This window comes from Phacochoerus africanus, chromosome 9, assembly GCF_016906955.1.
Source record: "Phacochoerus africanus isolate WHEZ1 chromosome 9, ROS_Pafr_v1, whole genome shotgun sequence".
Taxonomy (NCBI): Eukaryota; Metazoa; Chordata; class Mammalia; order Artiodactyla; family Suidae; genus Phacochoerus; species Phacochoerus africanus.
This window is the reverse complement of record NC_062552.1, coordinates 70,872,810-70,891,508: the sequence shown is the minus strand read 5'-3', so window position 1 is coordinate 70,891,508 and position 18,699 is coordinate 70,872,810. Positions and strand designations below refer to the sequence as shown.

At 36.4% G+C, this 18,699-nt stretch overlaps 1 protein-coding gene across 1 annotated transcript in view; it reads right to left on the bottom strand.

Annotated features, from left to right (window-relative positions):
• The window catches only part of PRKD1 (protein kinase D1), a 326,828-nt gene that overhangs the window by 137,633 nt on the left and 170,496 nt on the right, over window positions 1-18,699 (bottom strand). The window contains 1 exon segment of the mRNA XM_047794955.1: window positions 15,119-15,257. Within this exon segment, the coding sequence (XP_047650911.1) occupies window positions 15,119-15,257 (139 nt within the window).

Sequence of the window (18,699 nt, the reverse complement as noted above, 5' to 3'; positions counted from 1 at the left end):
AAAGACGGGCAGATTATTCTCCCTTACCCTGTCTTTTTGTTCTAATCAGGCCTACAGGGATTAGATGATGCCCACGCATCCTGAAGAGAGCAATCAGCTTTACTCAGTCTATCGATTCAAATTTTAATCCTATCCAGAAACACCCTCACAAAATAATGTTTAACCAACATACAGGCACCCATGGCCCATTCAAAGCACCATTACAATTAATCATTGTTCACAGAGAACTATATCCAGTCTCTTGGGATAGACCATGATGGAAGACAATATAAGAAAGGGAATGTGTATGTGTGTGTGTGTGTGTGTGTTTGTGTGTGTGCATGTATATTTGGCTGGGTCACTCTGCTGTACAGCAGAAATTGGCAAAACATTTTAAATAAACTATACTTTAATAAAAAGTAAAATAAAAATAAAATCAACCATTGTGGTTGGTTATACTGGAATTCACTGATATTCACAATTATCTCTTTAAACTATACAGATATGTAGGTGTGTATTCTCTTTATATGTTTAATAGGAAAAGCTGAACTCAAAAATATTCCCATGACAAGTGGCACAAAAATCTGTATTATCAAATGTAGTAAAAAATAAATAAACACTTAAAACTGAACTTTAAATAAATAAGTGAAGAAGAGACAGATCTTAAAATTGCCAAGGTCATAAAAAGCCAGGAAAGTCTGAGACACTGATGCAGACCAAAGGAGATTGGAAGAAATGTAACAACAAATACAATGTGGTACTCCAGATTGGGTCCTAGGGCAGAAATAGGATATTAATGGGAAAAAACTGGTAAGTTGAAGTCACTGACCAAGTTTATTTCTTAGTTTAGGTAAACGTACTGGGGCAATGTAAGATGATAATATTAGATGATCACGTCTGGGTGAGGGGAACTTTTTTTAACTGTCTTTGCAACGTTCCTGTAATTCTACAACTTTTTAAAAAATAGAAAAGCTTAGTCAAAAAATTATCAGATTTTGACTACTGATTCAATTGCTAGGATGCTAACATCTAAGGAGGCTGGTCTCATCTCAAAGCTAGAAAGATACATTTGAGTTTTCTCACTTGTTTTGTGTGTTAAGGACTGCAGAATACCAAAAATAGATCTCAGTCATTAGACATGGCAAACTTAGACCTCTGCTCAGCATTAAATGTTTTTAAAGCATAAAAGCAGCAAGAGTGGAGATTTACACATGAGATAACCCTGAGGTTGCTGTTAAGCTTGAAGGACAAGAAGAAGAATCTATTTGGCTCAATATATAAACATTACACAGTTGTTCCAGGTAAAAGGTAGTATATTAAGGCTACAAAATTAAATTTTTTCATTAAAATTCCATAATAATTGTTATAAAAACAGGGCATAGGGTCTAATGTATCCTTTAACTTTGGAATTTTCTAAACATTTTAACTCCTTAAAACCAAAATTAAATTTTTCCTTACAAATTGAGATCCATTTATGAAGGCTTAAGCTGTCAAGCAAAGCCTGTCAATCATGAAGAAGCAGTGCAATAAGTCTGGCCGAGCTAATTTCTATATGTATTTTTTAAGAACTATAACATGATGTCCCTGTCCTTTAGCATTGCTAATCTTTTTGGATACATGAGATATATGCAATCAAGTACATTTATTCTAGCAAACTTGTATCTTGCTCTGTTATTGCTTTTCATGCCCTGATTCCATAGGAAGTAATTTTTTACAGGTTAATTCACAAAAACAAATGATTTTTTAAGTCCTTTGAACTCACATGATGAAAGGACTCATATGGGGGCAACATAACATATAACCAAATGAATTCAACTTAGAGCTTCACATGTATGAATATCAAAGTGTAAAGGCTGGAGCACACCAACTCCAAACTATCCAACTTGAGTTTCAAAATGGTTACGTCTAATCACCGTGAAGAAAGGTGTCTCCAGATGGAGTGTTCCACTCCAGATCTTTATTGTGTCCTCACGCCCATCACTCTTAAATAATCTGGTTGTGAATAACACGTGAAACAAGGTGTAGTTTTTGCTTTACTTTGGGTTGTTTTTTGTTTTTGTTTTTGTTTTTTTCAGTATCACAGGATTACTATGTGGGGAAAAATTTTTTTCTCATTTTTGTTTTAAACAGAGGGCCAAATGCTTGGTCTTACTGAGAATTCTCCACACAGCTCTATATTATTGCATTCTCAGGATTAACAAGCTATAATGATCAGAACCTCAAAAAACTCCTGTGGAAAATAAAAATAGAATAAGATGAAACCCAGAATTAGCCAGAAATTTTTCATTTTCTAGGAAATGAAATGCTGAAATTGCTTCCTAACATGAAAAAAAAAAGACTTCATGGTTTGATTCAAATTCCAATCCTTGTATTAAAGTATATGCAGGAAAAGAGATACTTGGTATAATTTGTATGTCAACTTCTCTTTAAAGTCAACATGAGTAACAAGCTATAGATGTCTTTAAAATACTTAGGAAAAGCGGAGGTACAAATACATTCTGGTGTAGTATTGCTCTTTTCAAATACATCTTTCTATTTTATTCCTCCATACTGGCATAATGAATAGTCTATTGCTGTTTAAGACTTAAAACAGCTGCATTTCTAATTTTGGCAGATTACGAGGGATTTTTATATGGATTGCATGTTAAAAGCAAATAAATGACATGCCAACCAGCAAAATAAGAGTGCTGGGCAGATGGTGGCATGGCTGAGTTATTGAATTGAAACACGATGTACTACCAATCATGGATCATCCAAAAGGGATACTTGGCAGCTTTTCAACTGAAGTCTAGTCCTTTACCTCAAGCAAAAATAATTTATATCCATGAAGTCTCTAGACAGCCATTCAGTAGCCATTCTCTAATTGGCTTTTGTTAACACAGACACCCTATAATGACTTTACTTCATTGATTTTGATGGTATATACAATTCTGCCTTTCTTTCCATTCCTCCTCTAGGCTCTTCGCTCTCGCTCTGTGTGTGTGTGTGTGTGTGTGTGTGCGCGCGCGCGCGTGCATATGGAAAAAGAGGAAGGAATATGGAAACAAAGTATATATATGATTTCTCTTACCCCTGAATGGATTATTTTGGCATAGGAATAAGTCAAGACTTTTCAATATGTCCTCATAATGAGAAAAGGAATCAATCCATATAAGACAATGTTGATCAATATTAATCTTCATTGATCAATCTCAGTCAATACATTTTAAAAACTACATTCAGAATGCTACTATATAAATTTACTACAAATCTGGAGAAATAATTTTCCTGAGAATAAAACAGCTGGACACAATACTAAAGAAAGGTTTCAACACAAAGTTGAAAGCAGGTTTTTATTTGATTCAAAGCATCTCATGAAGTATGAGACTAAAGTCATATAACAGTTTTTTAATAAATATTTTAGAATTTACATTTTTTTTTGAGCACTAAGTGTCTTTATTTTACTTACAGAAAATTCAGTAACAGTTTAGATACATACTTTGCTTAAGGTCAGCAGGCACTGGTCCACAAACTGGCGGGCAAATATGGCAGGCCAGAAAAGGCAGAAGAGGAAGACCACTCTAGATTGGCAGGTGGTAGTTTTTATAAGCAAGGGAACTTACACAGGAGGCTTGTCTTGGATGGCTGAAAGACAAGCAGATCTCTGCACCTGCCTGCCAGAAATTTAATGTTCATATAGAGGCCTTAACTGGGTTCAGTCACATATTCATTTAAGATGGTCTCAACACTTTACTTCTTAGGCTGCATTCTTGAAAATGTCTCCAGCTATGGGAACAGTGCACGGGAGTACATCCCAAAAATGGGGGAGGTGGGTGAGGAGCCTCTGATTGCCCAGGTACAGCTCACTGTTCCACCAGTGGTCATGCCCCCTTGATAACCTCCTCCCACACCAGGCAAGGAGGACATGACCACTAAAAGTCAAGAGAATAGAGTTAGCTAATTCTAGAGGAAGGGAAGCAGTGAGGACCGGATGGGAGATATGATTGGCTTTGGAGATGATAATAGTGCTCTATTTCTTGATTCAGGTGGAGACAGGGTTATTTCCATCATAGTTTTTTCTCTCTGTGTCCATCTCTGTCTCTCCCTTGGTCTCTCTCTATCGCAAGTCTTTTATGTGTTACATTTCATAATTAATATATGAAAAATATGTAAGCTGAACTTAAAACCACATCCAAGACACTGAAGCAACACAGGACAGAGTACGAAGTTTGATTTGCCTTCAGATAATTACCTTGAAAGCAAGTCTAGGTATTTCACTTTTGTCCAGTCTATTTATTTTTTATTTTATTTTATTTTATTACTCAAATGAATTTATCACATCTGTAGTTGTATAATGATCATAACAATCTGATTTCACAGGATTTCTATCCCACGGCCCAAGCTAGAATTTACATTCTTAACTAAATGTTGTCTTTCCTAACTCGGACAATATCTACTGTCAGTTTCTGATATTTTTAACATGTTCTGTATGTTTTTATAAGCCACCATAAAGATACCTTGGGAAAATGTGAGATAAATCAAAGAAATGAAGCCATTCACATACTGTACAAACAGTCTATTCAGCATGCCTTGATGCTGTATTATTCTTCCCGACCTATTTCATTTCTTTTCTACTATCTACTTTCCCTGTCTCCTTCCTTTCTAAGATGATTTTACAAGACCTGGATGTCTTAAGTAATCTGTTATATCTTTTACATTATTATCATAGTTAAGTCTTAGACTGAAGGTAAGGAAACTGGCACCCAAACTCTACATAGCTTTCCCAATGCCACACAGATAATAAATGGGCTTCTGGGAATTGGACTCAGGCAGTTTGATTCCAGAATCTGTGCTTTTAACTGCTATGGTATTCTGTGTAGCACACAATGAAATAAGATAAAAAAACCAAGAAGCCCTGAGGTAAATGAATACAGCACCAAATATAAAGGAGTATAGTGAAAATTACGTAGTGTTGACTTGTACCATTATTAAACGTGGCTCATGAATTCAGATTTGACAGGCCAAGGCCAAAGCGAGAAGGAAAATTAAATGTCCTAAGAGTGATACTATTAATAAAAGAGAGTTGTTTGGGGTACTAAAGTCTGAGGCATCTGTCCAATAAGAAAGTCTCAGGATGACAATTTCTCCCATGAGATGCTGGTAATAGATATCCTACCAAAATTTTCAGGTGTGTTATTTAAAACATCTCTCAATATGTCATATCAAAGAACATTTCAGTTAAAAGCATTTTTGCAGGGCATGTGTGTGTGTATAAAAATGTGTTCCAGATTTCAAGGAGGAAACTTTCACTTATCTACTTGCTCTGTCCAGTGGAACTTTTTTTGGTGGTCAAAATGCTCTATATCAATATGGCAGCTATTAGACAATATGTCTACTAAGTACTTGAAATGTAGTTAGAGTGACTGAGGAACTGAACTTTAATTTTATTTTAATTCTAGCTAACTGAAATTTAAATAGCTACACACAGTGAGTGACTACTACACCAGACAGGGTACGACCAGAGGCATAGTTGATATCCCTCAGCCAATTCTCATGAATATGATACCATATTTTTATAACAGATGGACAAAATCAAAATTCAAATACTATTATTTTCTTGTTTGCGCCTAGAGCACAAGAATTTTGTGTTATTTAACTCAGCATAAAACTAACAACCTTTTAAAAGTTTCTCACTAGAAAAAATATCCATCTCATCTCAGTATAGAATTGAGCCAAGGAAAATACTTACTTAAAAGATACTATATTTGCCACTAACATTTTTTATATAATAGTCAGATTCTGTAACTCATCTATTTCAGTATCGTGGATGTGCCAAAGTCTTCATTTTTGGAGTGTGATTTTTGGAAATAAGCCCCAAATAATTCTTAGTCAAATCTGATAAAAAAAAAGATAGATTAATAAAACATTTTTGTGTGATTTTATAGACCAATTATAAAGGAAAAATTAATGTAAAGGAGCAAAACATCTTACTATGTTTTCTAGACAGATTCTGACTGAATATGCAAGTCCTCTGAAATCCTGCTGTATCACTGTTAACATGGTAAGATTTAAATACATGAGACTGTTGAATCACCACCCTAAGAGGCAATTATAAGGAATATGGGGTTACACAGAGAGCAGAGCATACACAGAAAAAGCCCCCTTTGTGTGGTTTTCATTACCAGTGTGTTCTTATCCTGTTTATCTGGATGACTTGTAACATTGTCCTTAGTTAGAGAAGTAGTAGATGAAAAGGGAAGAGAAGAAAAAACTATGATTTTTGGCTGGATATTAGCATGCCAGATGGGGAAGAACTAGGCCTTAGGCTAATTCTGTGTGAACAGAGGGATTTGATATGTCCCTCTCTGAAAACCACGGTATGTACATGGACAGAGATCTATGAAGATTTAGACTCCAGTTTTGGAGCACATGACTCAGCTTTTCCTATAGGTCTTGCCAGCTGACCCGTAGGCATTAACAGCTGTTCTGCTGGATGGATAAGGCTGCAGAGCTCCAACGGGAGGAGGGAAAGGGGGTGGGGGGAGCAGCAGGAAACAGACATCAGCCAGGCTCTCAGGATATCATTCCTTATTCCTGTAATAGAAAGGTCAGAGCTTAAGGTCGGATCTGGAGTCACCTCTTTGAGCTCCAATGCTAGCTATGGAGCACTGGGGCTCCAGATGAAGGACAATAAATTGATGAAGGAAGGTGAGATTAGCATTGAGGAGGAACACATCAAAAAAGAAGTGACTACTAAATAAAATATGTTTTAGAAAGCAAGTAAGAATATTTGGAGGAAAAGAGCAATGGGGGAAAAAACTGGTTCAAACAAGAGTAAATGGACTTCAGGAGCAAATTAAGTTACTTGGTCTTGGGGATGAGCATAATTCAGAAGTTGCAGGAATTAGAATGGAAAACAATTTGTATTTTATGAATTAGCTCTCATTTTACAAGAGCATTGTAGTGAAAGACACTGCAATGTTTTGAAAGCATAACGAAGCTTTTAAAAATGAATAATTTCTAAAAATAATTAGTTTCTAAGATATGTAAAAGATAGCAAGAAATCAGAAAAAAAAACAGTCATATTATAACAAAATTAATCTTAATAGATTAGGCCAAAGAGAGTCAATAGTAAGCATTGAAATTCAATTCCTACAGAACAGCAATAACTTTTGGATATCATATATAGAGCACCAATTTAACCATTTATTTCTCTGTTGGTTTGTTCATCTTGTTAATTTAAGTATTACATATCATATGCCAGGTCCTGAGGATCCAATATCAAAATAAATGGCTCCTATTTCAAGAAGTGTATAGTCTGGTGGGATGGAGGTGGGGTGGGAAGGTTGAAAACTTCACATCTACCATGCATCTTGTGAAATACTTTCCCATGAAATCAATAGCCCAAGCCTCTACTGCAGATATTGTTATTGCTATTTGACAAGTGATGGAATGACCCCTTGTGGCTCAGTGGAAATGAACTGAGTAGTATCCATAAGGATTCGGGTTTGACTCCTGGCCCCACTCAGTGGGTTAAGGATCCGGTGTTGCTGTGACCTGTAGTGTAAGTCACAGAAGCAGCTTGGATCTGGTGTTGCTGCAGCTGTGGCGTAGGATGGCAGCTATAGCTCTGATTTGACCACTAGCCTGGGAACTTCCATATGCCGCACCTGTGGCCCTAAAAAAAAAAAAACAAAACTTCAGGGAAATGAGAACACTAAACACTAAAACACTAAGACATAAATGGGAGCTCTGGGACTCAAACTGAAATCTTCGATTTGAAGTCCACTACTTGTCAGACTGAAGTCTTGAGGACATATGCCATAAAAGAACTCCACATATCTGCGTCTATATATGTAAAGCCCTTAGAACAGTCCCTCCCACATCATAAATGCTCTATGTCCTTATATCACCATCACTAATGTTATCATTATTTCTTAAAATATGGGGAAGAAATATTTACTCAAAATTAAACAGAAAAATTACAATGCAGCAAGATGCAATTCATGCATAAAATTTTTAGAAGAAATAAGAATCATCAAAGAACATTTTCCTTTAGGGTATGTCTTATGCCCCAAGTGAATGGGCGAGAATGTCTTCACTTTGCCTTGACACCTAAGAGTAGTTGGGTTAAAAAACAAAACAAAACAAGACAGAGAAAGCAATGCACTATTGAACTATTTCTCCATGGAGAATTCACTGCACAAAAGGACAAGTAATCAAGAAAACTAAAAGTAAGGGAGGAGCGTTCCCAGCCGCCATCTCTTCATCAGGGTCACAAGCGGGGAAAGGTGGGAAATCTATGGAAACATTCCAACAGTCTGCTCTTTGCATTCATTTTTTAATGAAAATAGTTTAGGGTGGCACTAAGAGAACAAAATCACACTTACTAGAAAGAATGGAAAGAGAATTAATATTAATAATAAAAGGAAATCTGAAGATAGTTAACATAAACCACATTTAGAAGAAAAGAGTAATGATCTGTAATCTTACATTTAAGTTTTCAACTGTTAAAAAACCACCCGCACAGATAATTGCAACTCAAGTTGGATAGAAACTGGCACCCATCAGCCTGGCAGATGTAAATGTCCAAGAACAGCTACAAAGAAATATAAATTGAGTAGTAAAGGCCAACTCTTTTATAACATTAATTACCCAGGTGGTATTGGGACTGTGGAGGTGCTTCTCACGATTAATTCTGCCTTCTTGAAAAAAAAAAATTATGTCTGTGTAATGTACTTTTGGGGAAGTGATACGGCAGTGATCTAATACATTACTCTTGAGGTTGTGCCCTTCCATGCACATTTCAGAGGGGCATAAAACACTGTTCAACACTGTACTATATCTGAGAGACATGGATATCGCTGGTACACATATAAATAAATTTATACTTTCTATAAAATTAATTTTTTCTGGCTTATAGTTTAGGCATTGAATCTTACCAACTGAAAGCAAGGTCATAGGATCCCTTAACTATGGTGACCCTAAAACACTATTTCAATTTTGATCAGGGCTGTGAAATTATATGATGGGATCCTATTTAAACAAGGGCACCATCACTTTATTATTTCATATTTTGTATCATAATTCTACAGAAAAGAGCCTCCAGAGTTTCCTTAATCTGATCACAGTTTATATATTTGTAAAATACCTTTTTTTTTTTTTTTTTTAGGAGGAAGAGGGGAATAATGGTCATGTAACAGGAATCACATCAATGGAATTTGTAGCAAGCTCATTGCTGGTTATGTTGTTACAAACACCATCCATGTTTCTGTGAAATAAAAACTGTCTTACTATATATAGTAGGAATTCTTCAAACAGGTCCTCAAGAATTCCTGTTTCCTCATCTAAGTTCAAAGGGCTTACTTGAAGTGGTATAAAAGGTGACTGAACACTCAGATTCAAGCTCTAGTTGACACTAACCCTTCTGCCTGCAGGAAGTGGGCAAGTTAAAATTTCCGTTACATAGTTTTTAAGATACCTGATTTCACCACTTGTGCAGTCATTGCAAAGGAAACAGTGTAACTTAAGAAAACTGCTTCAAAAGCCTGTGCTACCATGTAAACAAAGATGTATTTCTTTTTAACGCCTGCTTTTCCATAGTGTACTTATTCCCTTATAAGAGATAGGAGTGGCCTGTACAGAGACAATGGATATATACCCTCACACCACTCAAACCACAGGTTTGGCCCGTGGGGAATAGTTCTACTGTGAGCTGCTGAACCTAAGACTCACCAGATACTTGGAGGAAAAAAAGAGTATTTTGTGGTACAATGAATTTGGAAACTGATCTTAAAGAATTATGTTTCCTATTAGCATGCACCAAAGTTCTGAAGAGTCTTGAAGTAAACACTTATTTTAACTTTGCTTACCACAACATATCTTAAAGTTACCTCAAAGTTATCAAAGACTAGGATTGCTTTTCATGGTATGTTTAACAACCATGAACATCGCAGGGAAAGGCCGCTTGGAATGTGAGGAGAAGCAGCAATCAAAATAGCTAACATCTGTGCAGTTACTATGTACAGAAAACTCTCTGAAGTGCTTCACATGCAGTAATTTATTTTTATTTTTGTAATAACCTTATGATGTAGGTGCTACTGTTGTTCTCATTTTACAGATAAGGAAACTGGAGCATAGAATGATTTAATGTCTTACAAAGATGCAAGTAGTGAGCCACAGCAAAAGGATATAAGCCCAGATGATCTGGCCCTGGAAGCTGTACTCAATCCTTATACATACTGCTTTACTTGCAGACTGAAGAAAACACGGAATCCATGCGTTATTAGCATGGTATGATACTTTCATCCCATACAAGCTCCTTTTTAGATTAAGAAACAAACAAAACTTCTGAATCCCAGAGGTTATGCAACTCCTACAAAATCACCAAGGAAATCCATGGTACCATATGTGTCCATGAAATCAGTTCCTCACAGTACCCAAACCATCTGGCAGACATGCCAAACAATGTGTGAGAGTAAGACTTGGGGTGGGAGAAAGGAAATGATATCACTCTTAGGTAGCTCTGGTTCTCCCTGCAGTACCCTTCATTTTCTCATCTTCTTCATCAACTATATCCAAACAGTTATTATATCTCTTTCCTTTTACTTCTAAACTATCTCTTGGAGTTCCCATTGGGGCACAGCAGAAACAAATCCGACTAGGAACTACGAGGTTGTGGGTTTGATCTCTGGCCTCGCTCAGTGGGTTAAGGATCTGGCATAGCCATGAGCTGTGGTGTAGGTCAAGCAGACGTGGCTCGGATCTGGCATTGCTGTGGCTCTGCCATTGGCTGGCAGCTACAGCTCTGATTAGACCTCTAGCCTGGGAACCTCCATATGCTGTGGGTGTGGCCCTAAAAAGACAAAAGCCAAAAAAATAAATAAAGTAAAATAAAATAAAATAAAATAAAAGTAAAGTAAAATATCTCTTGATCTCTCTACCCATTACTAGCACTTTTTGTCACTGCCTGGGGACAGGTCCATAATCCCTCTGTCGGGGGTTAAGTTTCTAATGTGGCTCCCACCTCTAGATGGTGGGGAACAAATAATCACAGATGGAAACAGAATTTTACAAACATTATAAATAATGCAGGATCATCTATTGTAAAAGGTAATGAACATTTCCCAGAAAAATACGGATTTTCACTATAAATGAAAGAAGGAAAGATTTAACATTTAGCTCTAAGAGTTTAAAATTGTGATTTTTATTTATTTGAGAAATTCCTGTAATCCTTGTCTATTTCTCATTTGATCACCTACGAGATGGGTATATACACACATACACACAATTTTTAGAGATCAAGTCCAAAGAAAACAAAGAGAGGTGAGTTGTATGAACACAGTCCCTGTTATTCATTTGCTTTGCTACGGCTGAATTACTGGGCTTCTGCAGCGATCCATCATGAAGAAGACTTCAGATAAATTCCATGAACTTTATTTTACAATTCAATACCATACACTTGAACTTGACTTTGGCTTTAGTAAAAGCAATTTTCATTTGCAGTGTTTTCCTACTTTATAACAATAGTAACAATGCTAATTCTTCGGTCAACAGACAAAGAAAGTCTGCCAGCAGTGGGAGTGTATGTGATGGGGAACTTCCATGAAGTTGTTGTTGTTTTTTTCCTCCATAACCCAACCCATCCACCCATGAGCAATCTTTTCCTGGCTAATCTGGTCTAAAAGCACTAGTTCAACCAAGCCAAGTTTTTCAAAGAAAAAAAAAAAAAGGAAAGAAAAGGCTAGCAAATTAGCCAGGAGCAGCCTAGTCAGTACTAACAGATGACGAAAGGTCTCAGCAAAAATGAAATAAGCAAAAGAAAATTCTTGACATTGTCTCAAGACAAGAGTGTTTAACCTTCCTCAAAATTATTTTTTTCCATATTTTCTCACATCGCACTACTGTACGATGTGAGAAAATGTTTCTGATGGTAGAATGTTGGTTAAACATTAAAAGAATCAGATTATGTTTATGTCAAACTACAGAGTGAAATTCAATTTTTCATGAGGAAAAACAGAATATTTGGATAAACTAATTTTAACAGTCAAATTACAGTCTCCAGGAAGAAAATTCCCACAGCACTTTAATATTCTGGACCTGGGCAAAAGGCAATAGAAGGAATGTACAGTTCTTTGCTCCTCTACCCCACTTATCCACTGCCTTCTGAACAAAGCTGATCCTTAACCACACCTCACCTTCGTGAAATGGCATATTTCTCTGGCTAATCAGAGCATCCATTCTGTCCAGGAACTGGTTCAGGAATGAGCATGTATATGACCTCCCCTGCACCATGGCCTGAAGTGTCATTTATCTTGCCTCCAATTATAATGCAATGCAACCCTGCCCACATCACAAGCACTATCTTCTTATTGGGGCTGGGTAAATGCATAGCAAGAGGATCTGAAACTCAATTTACCTTACTAGAAGACAGATCTAAAAATAAGTTTATAACAAGTCAGTATTTTTACAAAATTTTGTATATGTGGTAACTTCTAATGTGACAGTCAATAGTCAACAAATCAACCTGTATATATCAACCTGTATATATACCTGTATATATCAACCTCACGTCTATGATAACATAAAGATAAGGAGAGGAGAAGATTGCAAAACAAAAGCAAGGCCAGGTGAAAAACATATTTGCCTTGAGCCTTATCAGCAAGGGACTATATGCCTAGCAGTCCTGTGTGGCAAAAGCAAATGTTAAAGTAATTCAGATTACAGACAGGTATAGCAGGCCCTGCTAGGTGGTAAGAGAACACCAAGCAGTTGAGATTACACCAAAGTGGTATAAGACATTCATATAGTGGGCCATATGCATGGGGAAGAAAGAGAAAGATAAAAATAAAGTTCAAAAATAGTAGGGAGCTAGTGGTTGGAAAACTACAGTGAAAAAGACAGGGAACAGGTATATGCATTTGGCAGTGGTTGGCAAGATGCATGAGGGGTGCCACCAAGTGGAAATCTCAAGGCTAGAGCCACGCCTCGCTGCTGAGGTCAGGTCTAAGCTATGTGACCTGTGACTGACACAACCCACAAAGGTAAGAGGTATGGGAGGAAAACAGGGTTGTAATATGGAAGAGTGGGAGGTTTTAAGGAAGAAGTATTTTTAACGCTTATTGAGAAAATCACAATTGGAGTTGAAGAGGAGGTAGGAGAATACAGCTGACAAAGAAGTTTACATATATATCTAAGAAATTTACTCTTACACATATATGGATAATTTAAGGGTTAAATGCATTAGGGAAATGGAACTATGTGGAGTGAGAAAAGGGTTCAAAGATTCAAGGTTCAGAATTCGAATCAGGCTGTTATAAAATAGCTCCTTTTAAATACCAACAAGACAGCTGCTGATAGAGTAGGAAAGGCTTTCCCGAGCCAGGTGCTGGGACAGCAGGTAAGGAAAAGAATTACCTTCAAATCCCCTCTTGGCAGTGTGGCCTGGGAGACAGGGGAGGTGGGACATGGAACGTAAAGAGTGGATTGCAAAAAAGTAGAGCTTAGGTACAATGAGGTTGTGGGCTTGCAAAGATGGAGATGAAAGCAGGATAATGTTCCTTGTACCCAGGGACCCTCCAGGGGGCTACACCAGGTCAGTATGGGGCAGAGCAGTTCTGGCTCACTGACGCCCATGGGATAACATGCACACAGGCAGTGCCTCCCACCAAGAACACCCCCACACAGCTTGCATTCAATCTGTCTGGTACTACTCTAAAGCTCTTGATGACAAAAGTAAAATGGAAAGAAAAATAAATAATTTAGAAATGCAATTCTGAAAAGCTTCACACACGTCTGGACATCGCCACAGGGAAACGACTCATAGAACACATTATTTGCAAAGCCATGTGGTTATGAGTCTAATATGAATTATGGTGAGAATGGATCTGGTGCATAATTTCCCTGAATAATTTACTTCAGGCAGCCTCTGTGTTTAGAAACAGGAAACTTAGAAAACATGTTGAGGCACTAGTTTTGTGAGGCCAAGTACAGTGAGCTAATGTCAAAAAAAGCCAAAGAAAAGTAAAAGAACCAAAGCAAATGGTTTCTGCCCCTCCACACACGCAATTTAAAAGATTTGAAAGAAAATTTTTTTTGATTTGTTTGTTTAGCAACTGGCAAACCTATAAACAACAGGAAAATTATTACTTTTATCTATCAAAACGAGTTGTTTCAGAGGATCTATCTACCCAACGAAAATGTGGCAATCCCAGGACCTTACACTATGACAAGAGATCAATACAGATAAAGTGCATCCGACTGAAAGAAAGCAAAGACCAAGTGAATTATCATCAGTACATCCAAGTACTGGGGTCTGAAAAAGCTGAGAAACTTGAGGAAATGAAGCTTAGAATAATTTTGAAGAGCAAATGGATTTCCTTTGGTCAAAGAGATAGCAAGTAAAGAAGGTCAGAAGGGAGAAAGGAGCAATGCCATCTGCATTTCTCAACAGTGACTCAATTTTAAGAAAAACAAACAATAAAAACCTGTGCCTCTTGCACAGATCATTGTTGTTAGGATCCGTGCTATAGGTGTTCTCCGGCATTTTTTTTTTTTAAGTTAAATTCATTCTTTTTATCTGCATTGACTGGCACAGTCTGATAATTAACTTCTAAATCCTAAACAAGAAATATAAATCTGGGCAGAGGGAAACACAACCATTTCTCAGGGAGTGAGTTACCAGAGTTGCATGGCATGGCCTGACTCGCTGTAATACCTGACCTCTTGTTTCCATCTTGCTCTTGGCTAGTAGCTACTGGACTTCTGACTCAACTAAAGCAATGGTCTCCTAGACCTGCTGTTACTTCTTCGCTCCCAGATGCTCAGTATATTTGGGGCCCTGGCATCTGTCTTAGCTTCACAGTGGGTGAATTTGTTTTTGTTTGCTTCTGCTGCTATTTCAAACAATATAAGGTCATGACTGAAAGTATTCATGCGTGTTTTTGGGGGTCTAGAGAAAGCAGCAAGTTGAGAGAGGTGAGTGTGGAAACAGTCAATTCAAGGGAAACCTCCTGCTTTTTTCAAAATAATTTTGAAAGTCCATGTAAACAGAGGCCTAAAATCTCCTCTTGGGGCCAAGTATGTTGTATGTTTTCTATGCTATCTTAAAAATTTACGGTCAAATTATTAATCTATGGATAGAGATAAAAGTATATACTACCTGACAAGACAACTTCAATAAGATCGCCTTCCTGGATATCACTAGCCGTTTTCACCAGCTGAAGGATGTTTTCAGAGGTAGGGTCATGGCGAAAAAGCAGGATCTTATCATACATTCCATAGAAACCACATTCAGGAAACTGTAAATACAAATACCACAACAGGTTAAATGTCAGAATCTTCCTAAATTAAAACAAACAAACAAACAAACAAATAAATAAATAAATAAATAAATAAAATCAAACCCAAATAAATGTCAGAATCTTCCTAAATTTAAAATCAAACCCAAATAAATAAATGTCAGGGCATAAATATGAGCTAACTAGAAAAATTCAAAATATCTAGAGCGTTAAAAATAAAAATGAATGGCAAAACTGATAGTGATGCGACTCAAATAAGGAGGAAAGATATCATATATCATAAGAGCAATAATGACAAAGTGATATTCTAATTAGAGAGAAAAAAAAAACAGGAGAATCTGAGATATGATTCAAAAAAATTCCTAGCAGTAAGGTAGCTAAGAAATAAAATGTGGTAAGAACTGTGAATTTCAAATGATTTATAACAATTTAGTAACAGAAAAATGGGAGTTTGTGATGATTCCATTACAAATACTGTTGTAATTCATTTGCAAAAAAAAAAGGTCAGTCCATTTTGGCATATTCAAAAATAAGAGATGACTCAATAAATCTAAACATGTTCTGTGTGGGCAGAAGTATTATCTAGATCCTTGATTCAGGAAAGTACCAGATGAGATAACCCAACTCTCCCTTCGTTGCTGCCCATACATTGCATTTTAGTTTCATGCAATCTAGGTTAAATAGATAAGTACAACAGCAAAAAGTCAATCTGTTTTAAGTATACATAGTTTATATTCTCCTCACAGGGGTAAATCCAAGACTTTATTATTCAAGGCTATCTCTTAATAGCAAGCATATAATGAAAGCTAAATGACTGATATTTTATAATGGACAACCGTGAGAATTCTGATAGTAATATTACTATTAGGATATTAACAATTAACATTATTCCTTGCTTTTCCTCTCTTCCTTCTAAAGAAAGAAAAGGTAAACTATAGTCCTGATTAATGAACTCCATTTTAAAAGAAGAATTATTTGCTAAAAGGGTAGGAATAGCCTTCAGGATCTTTTTTAATGATTTTTATATTTGCCATTATATTTGGTTTACAGTGTTCTGTCAATTTTCTACTGTATAGCAAAGTGACTCAGTCACACACACACACACACACGTATATATACTCATTCTTCTTCTCACATTATCCTCCATCATGTTCCATCACAAGTGACTAGTTATAGCTCCCTGTGCTACACAGCAGGATCTCATTGCTTATCCATTTCAAAGGCAGTAGTTTGCATCTTCTCCAAGTCCATGCACTTCTTTTCTGTGGAAAGGTTCATTTGCGGCATATATTAAATTCCAGATATAAGCGATATCATATGGTATTTGTGTTTCTCTCTCTGACTTACTTCACTTAGTATGAGAGTCTCTAGTTCCTTAAGGACCTTAAAGCAAATTTCAAACTTACTATAAAGCACAACCTTATGAACAGTATAAGCGAAAATCCAACTGTATTAGCATTGGATATTTTTGTTATAACAAACAACCTAGGCTAATTTGGCATGTGAAAAGGGCTCTATTCTTGAATATGATATTCTCACATAATTAGCAATTGTTATTTCTTTTATAAATTGACATTTGTAGTATAGTGGGAAAAGGTCATAAGTCAAGGAGAGAAAATTAACTGGTTCCTGAAACTCATGATATGTCTGACACTTATGTCAATAAAGGTGGATTTTAAAGAGCTTCTGTTACAGAGAAATGTCTAGAATGTGATTTTTTTCTGCACATAAATACAATATATTATGAATTTTTCTTTGTTTTTTCCTTATTAATAAAATTAGGGGCAGAGTTCCCATCGTGGCTCAGTGGTTAATGAATCCGACTAGGAACCATGGGGTTGTAGGTTCAATCTCTGGCCTTGCTCAGTGGGTTAAGGATCCAGTGTTGCCATGAGCTGTGGTGTAGGTTGCAGACGCGGCTCGGATCCCGCGTTGCTGTGGCTCTGGTGTAGGCCAGCGGCTACAGCTCTGATTAGACCCCTAGCCTGGGAACCTCCACATGCCGCGGGAGCGGCCCAAGAAAATGGAGAAAAAAAAAATAGGGGCAACAATGATTGAGACATTTGCATGAATTAAAAATAAGTATATTCAGAACATCCTCTTGCTCTTAAGAGTCTGTTGACAACCAAGCTTAAAACTACCTCTACATATCACTTAGCAGAGTTGTCTTCCTTAAAATAAGCACAAGAGCTGAAATGATGTCACCACTTCCACTGTGTTAACTAAAAGAAAAACAATAGTTTCTTTTTTATAATTAGTGTGCAAGGAAAGAAAGAAAACTAAATCACGATTTGTTGCAATTTGAAAGCAATAGATAGTTCATGTACTATTTTAATAATCAACTGCACTGCTGTGTAATTTAATGAAATAAAATGGATATGTGTATAAATACATAACTACATGTCATATATATAAAGCACACATAACAGCCAAAATATAAAACAGTTCCAGTCCCTATAATTTGGCCTTTTCAAGAACATCATATAAATGGTATCATACAGCATATAATTTTGAATCTGACTTTTTTTATTTAGTGTAAACAAACTGAAATTTGTCTATGCTGTTGCATATCTCATTAATCTTTTTCACTGTTGAGGATTGTTCTATTATGTTGTATGGATGTACTACAATGTTAAGTATTTTCTCCTCAGTCAGTGGAGGGGCATTTAAGTTGGTTATAGTTTTTTGACTATTACAAATAAAACTGCCCTAAATATGCACTTAGAAGTTTTTGCCTAAACCTAAGTTTTTACTTCTCTGAGGCATATGGAAGTATCTGGATAACTTAATAAGAAACCGTCGCACTATTTGACAATTTTGCATTCTTACCAGCACTGTACGAGAGTTCTAGTTGCTCTGCATCTTTGACAGCACTTGGCAATGTTAAGTTGCTAAATTTTAGACATTCTAATAGGTGTATAATGACATCTCATAGTTTTAATTTACATTTCCCTAATGACTAATGATGCTGGAGAATCTTTCATGTGCTTATTTAACATACACACACACACTATCAACTCATTTGCTCATTTAACAAATGAGTTGTTTTCTTATTTCTTATTGTTGAGTTTTGATAGCACTTTCTAGATAAAAAGTTCATCAGATGTGTTTTATAGATATTTTCTTCTAGTCTGTGGCTTGTCTTTTCATTCCCTTAAATTATTTTTTTAAGTTCTTAATTTACATGAAGCCCAACTTATCAAAAATTTCTTCATGGGTCATGCTTGTACTGTAATATCTAATAAATATTTGTATAACCTAAGGTGACACAGATGTTCTTTCTCTTCTTTTTTCTTTTTTTAGGGCCACACCCAGGGCATATGGAAGTTCCCTGGCTTGGGGTCAAATAGGAGCTAGAATAGAAGCTACAGCTGCCAACCTATGCCACAGCAACACAGGATCCTAGTCACGTCTACAACATACACCACAGCCCATGGCAACG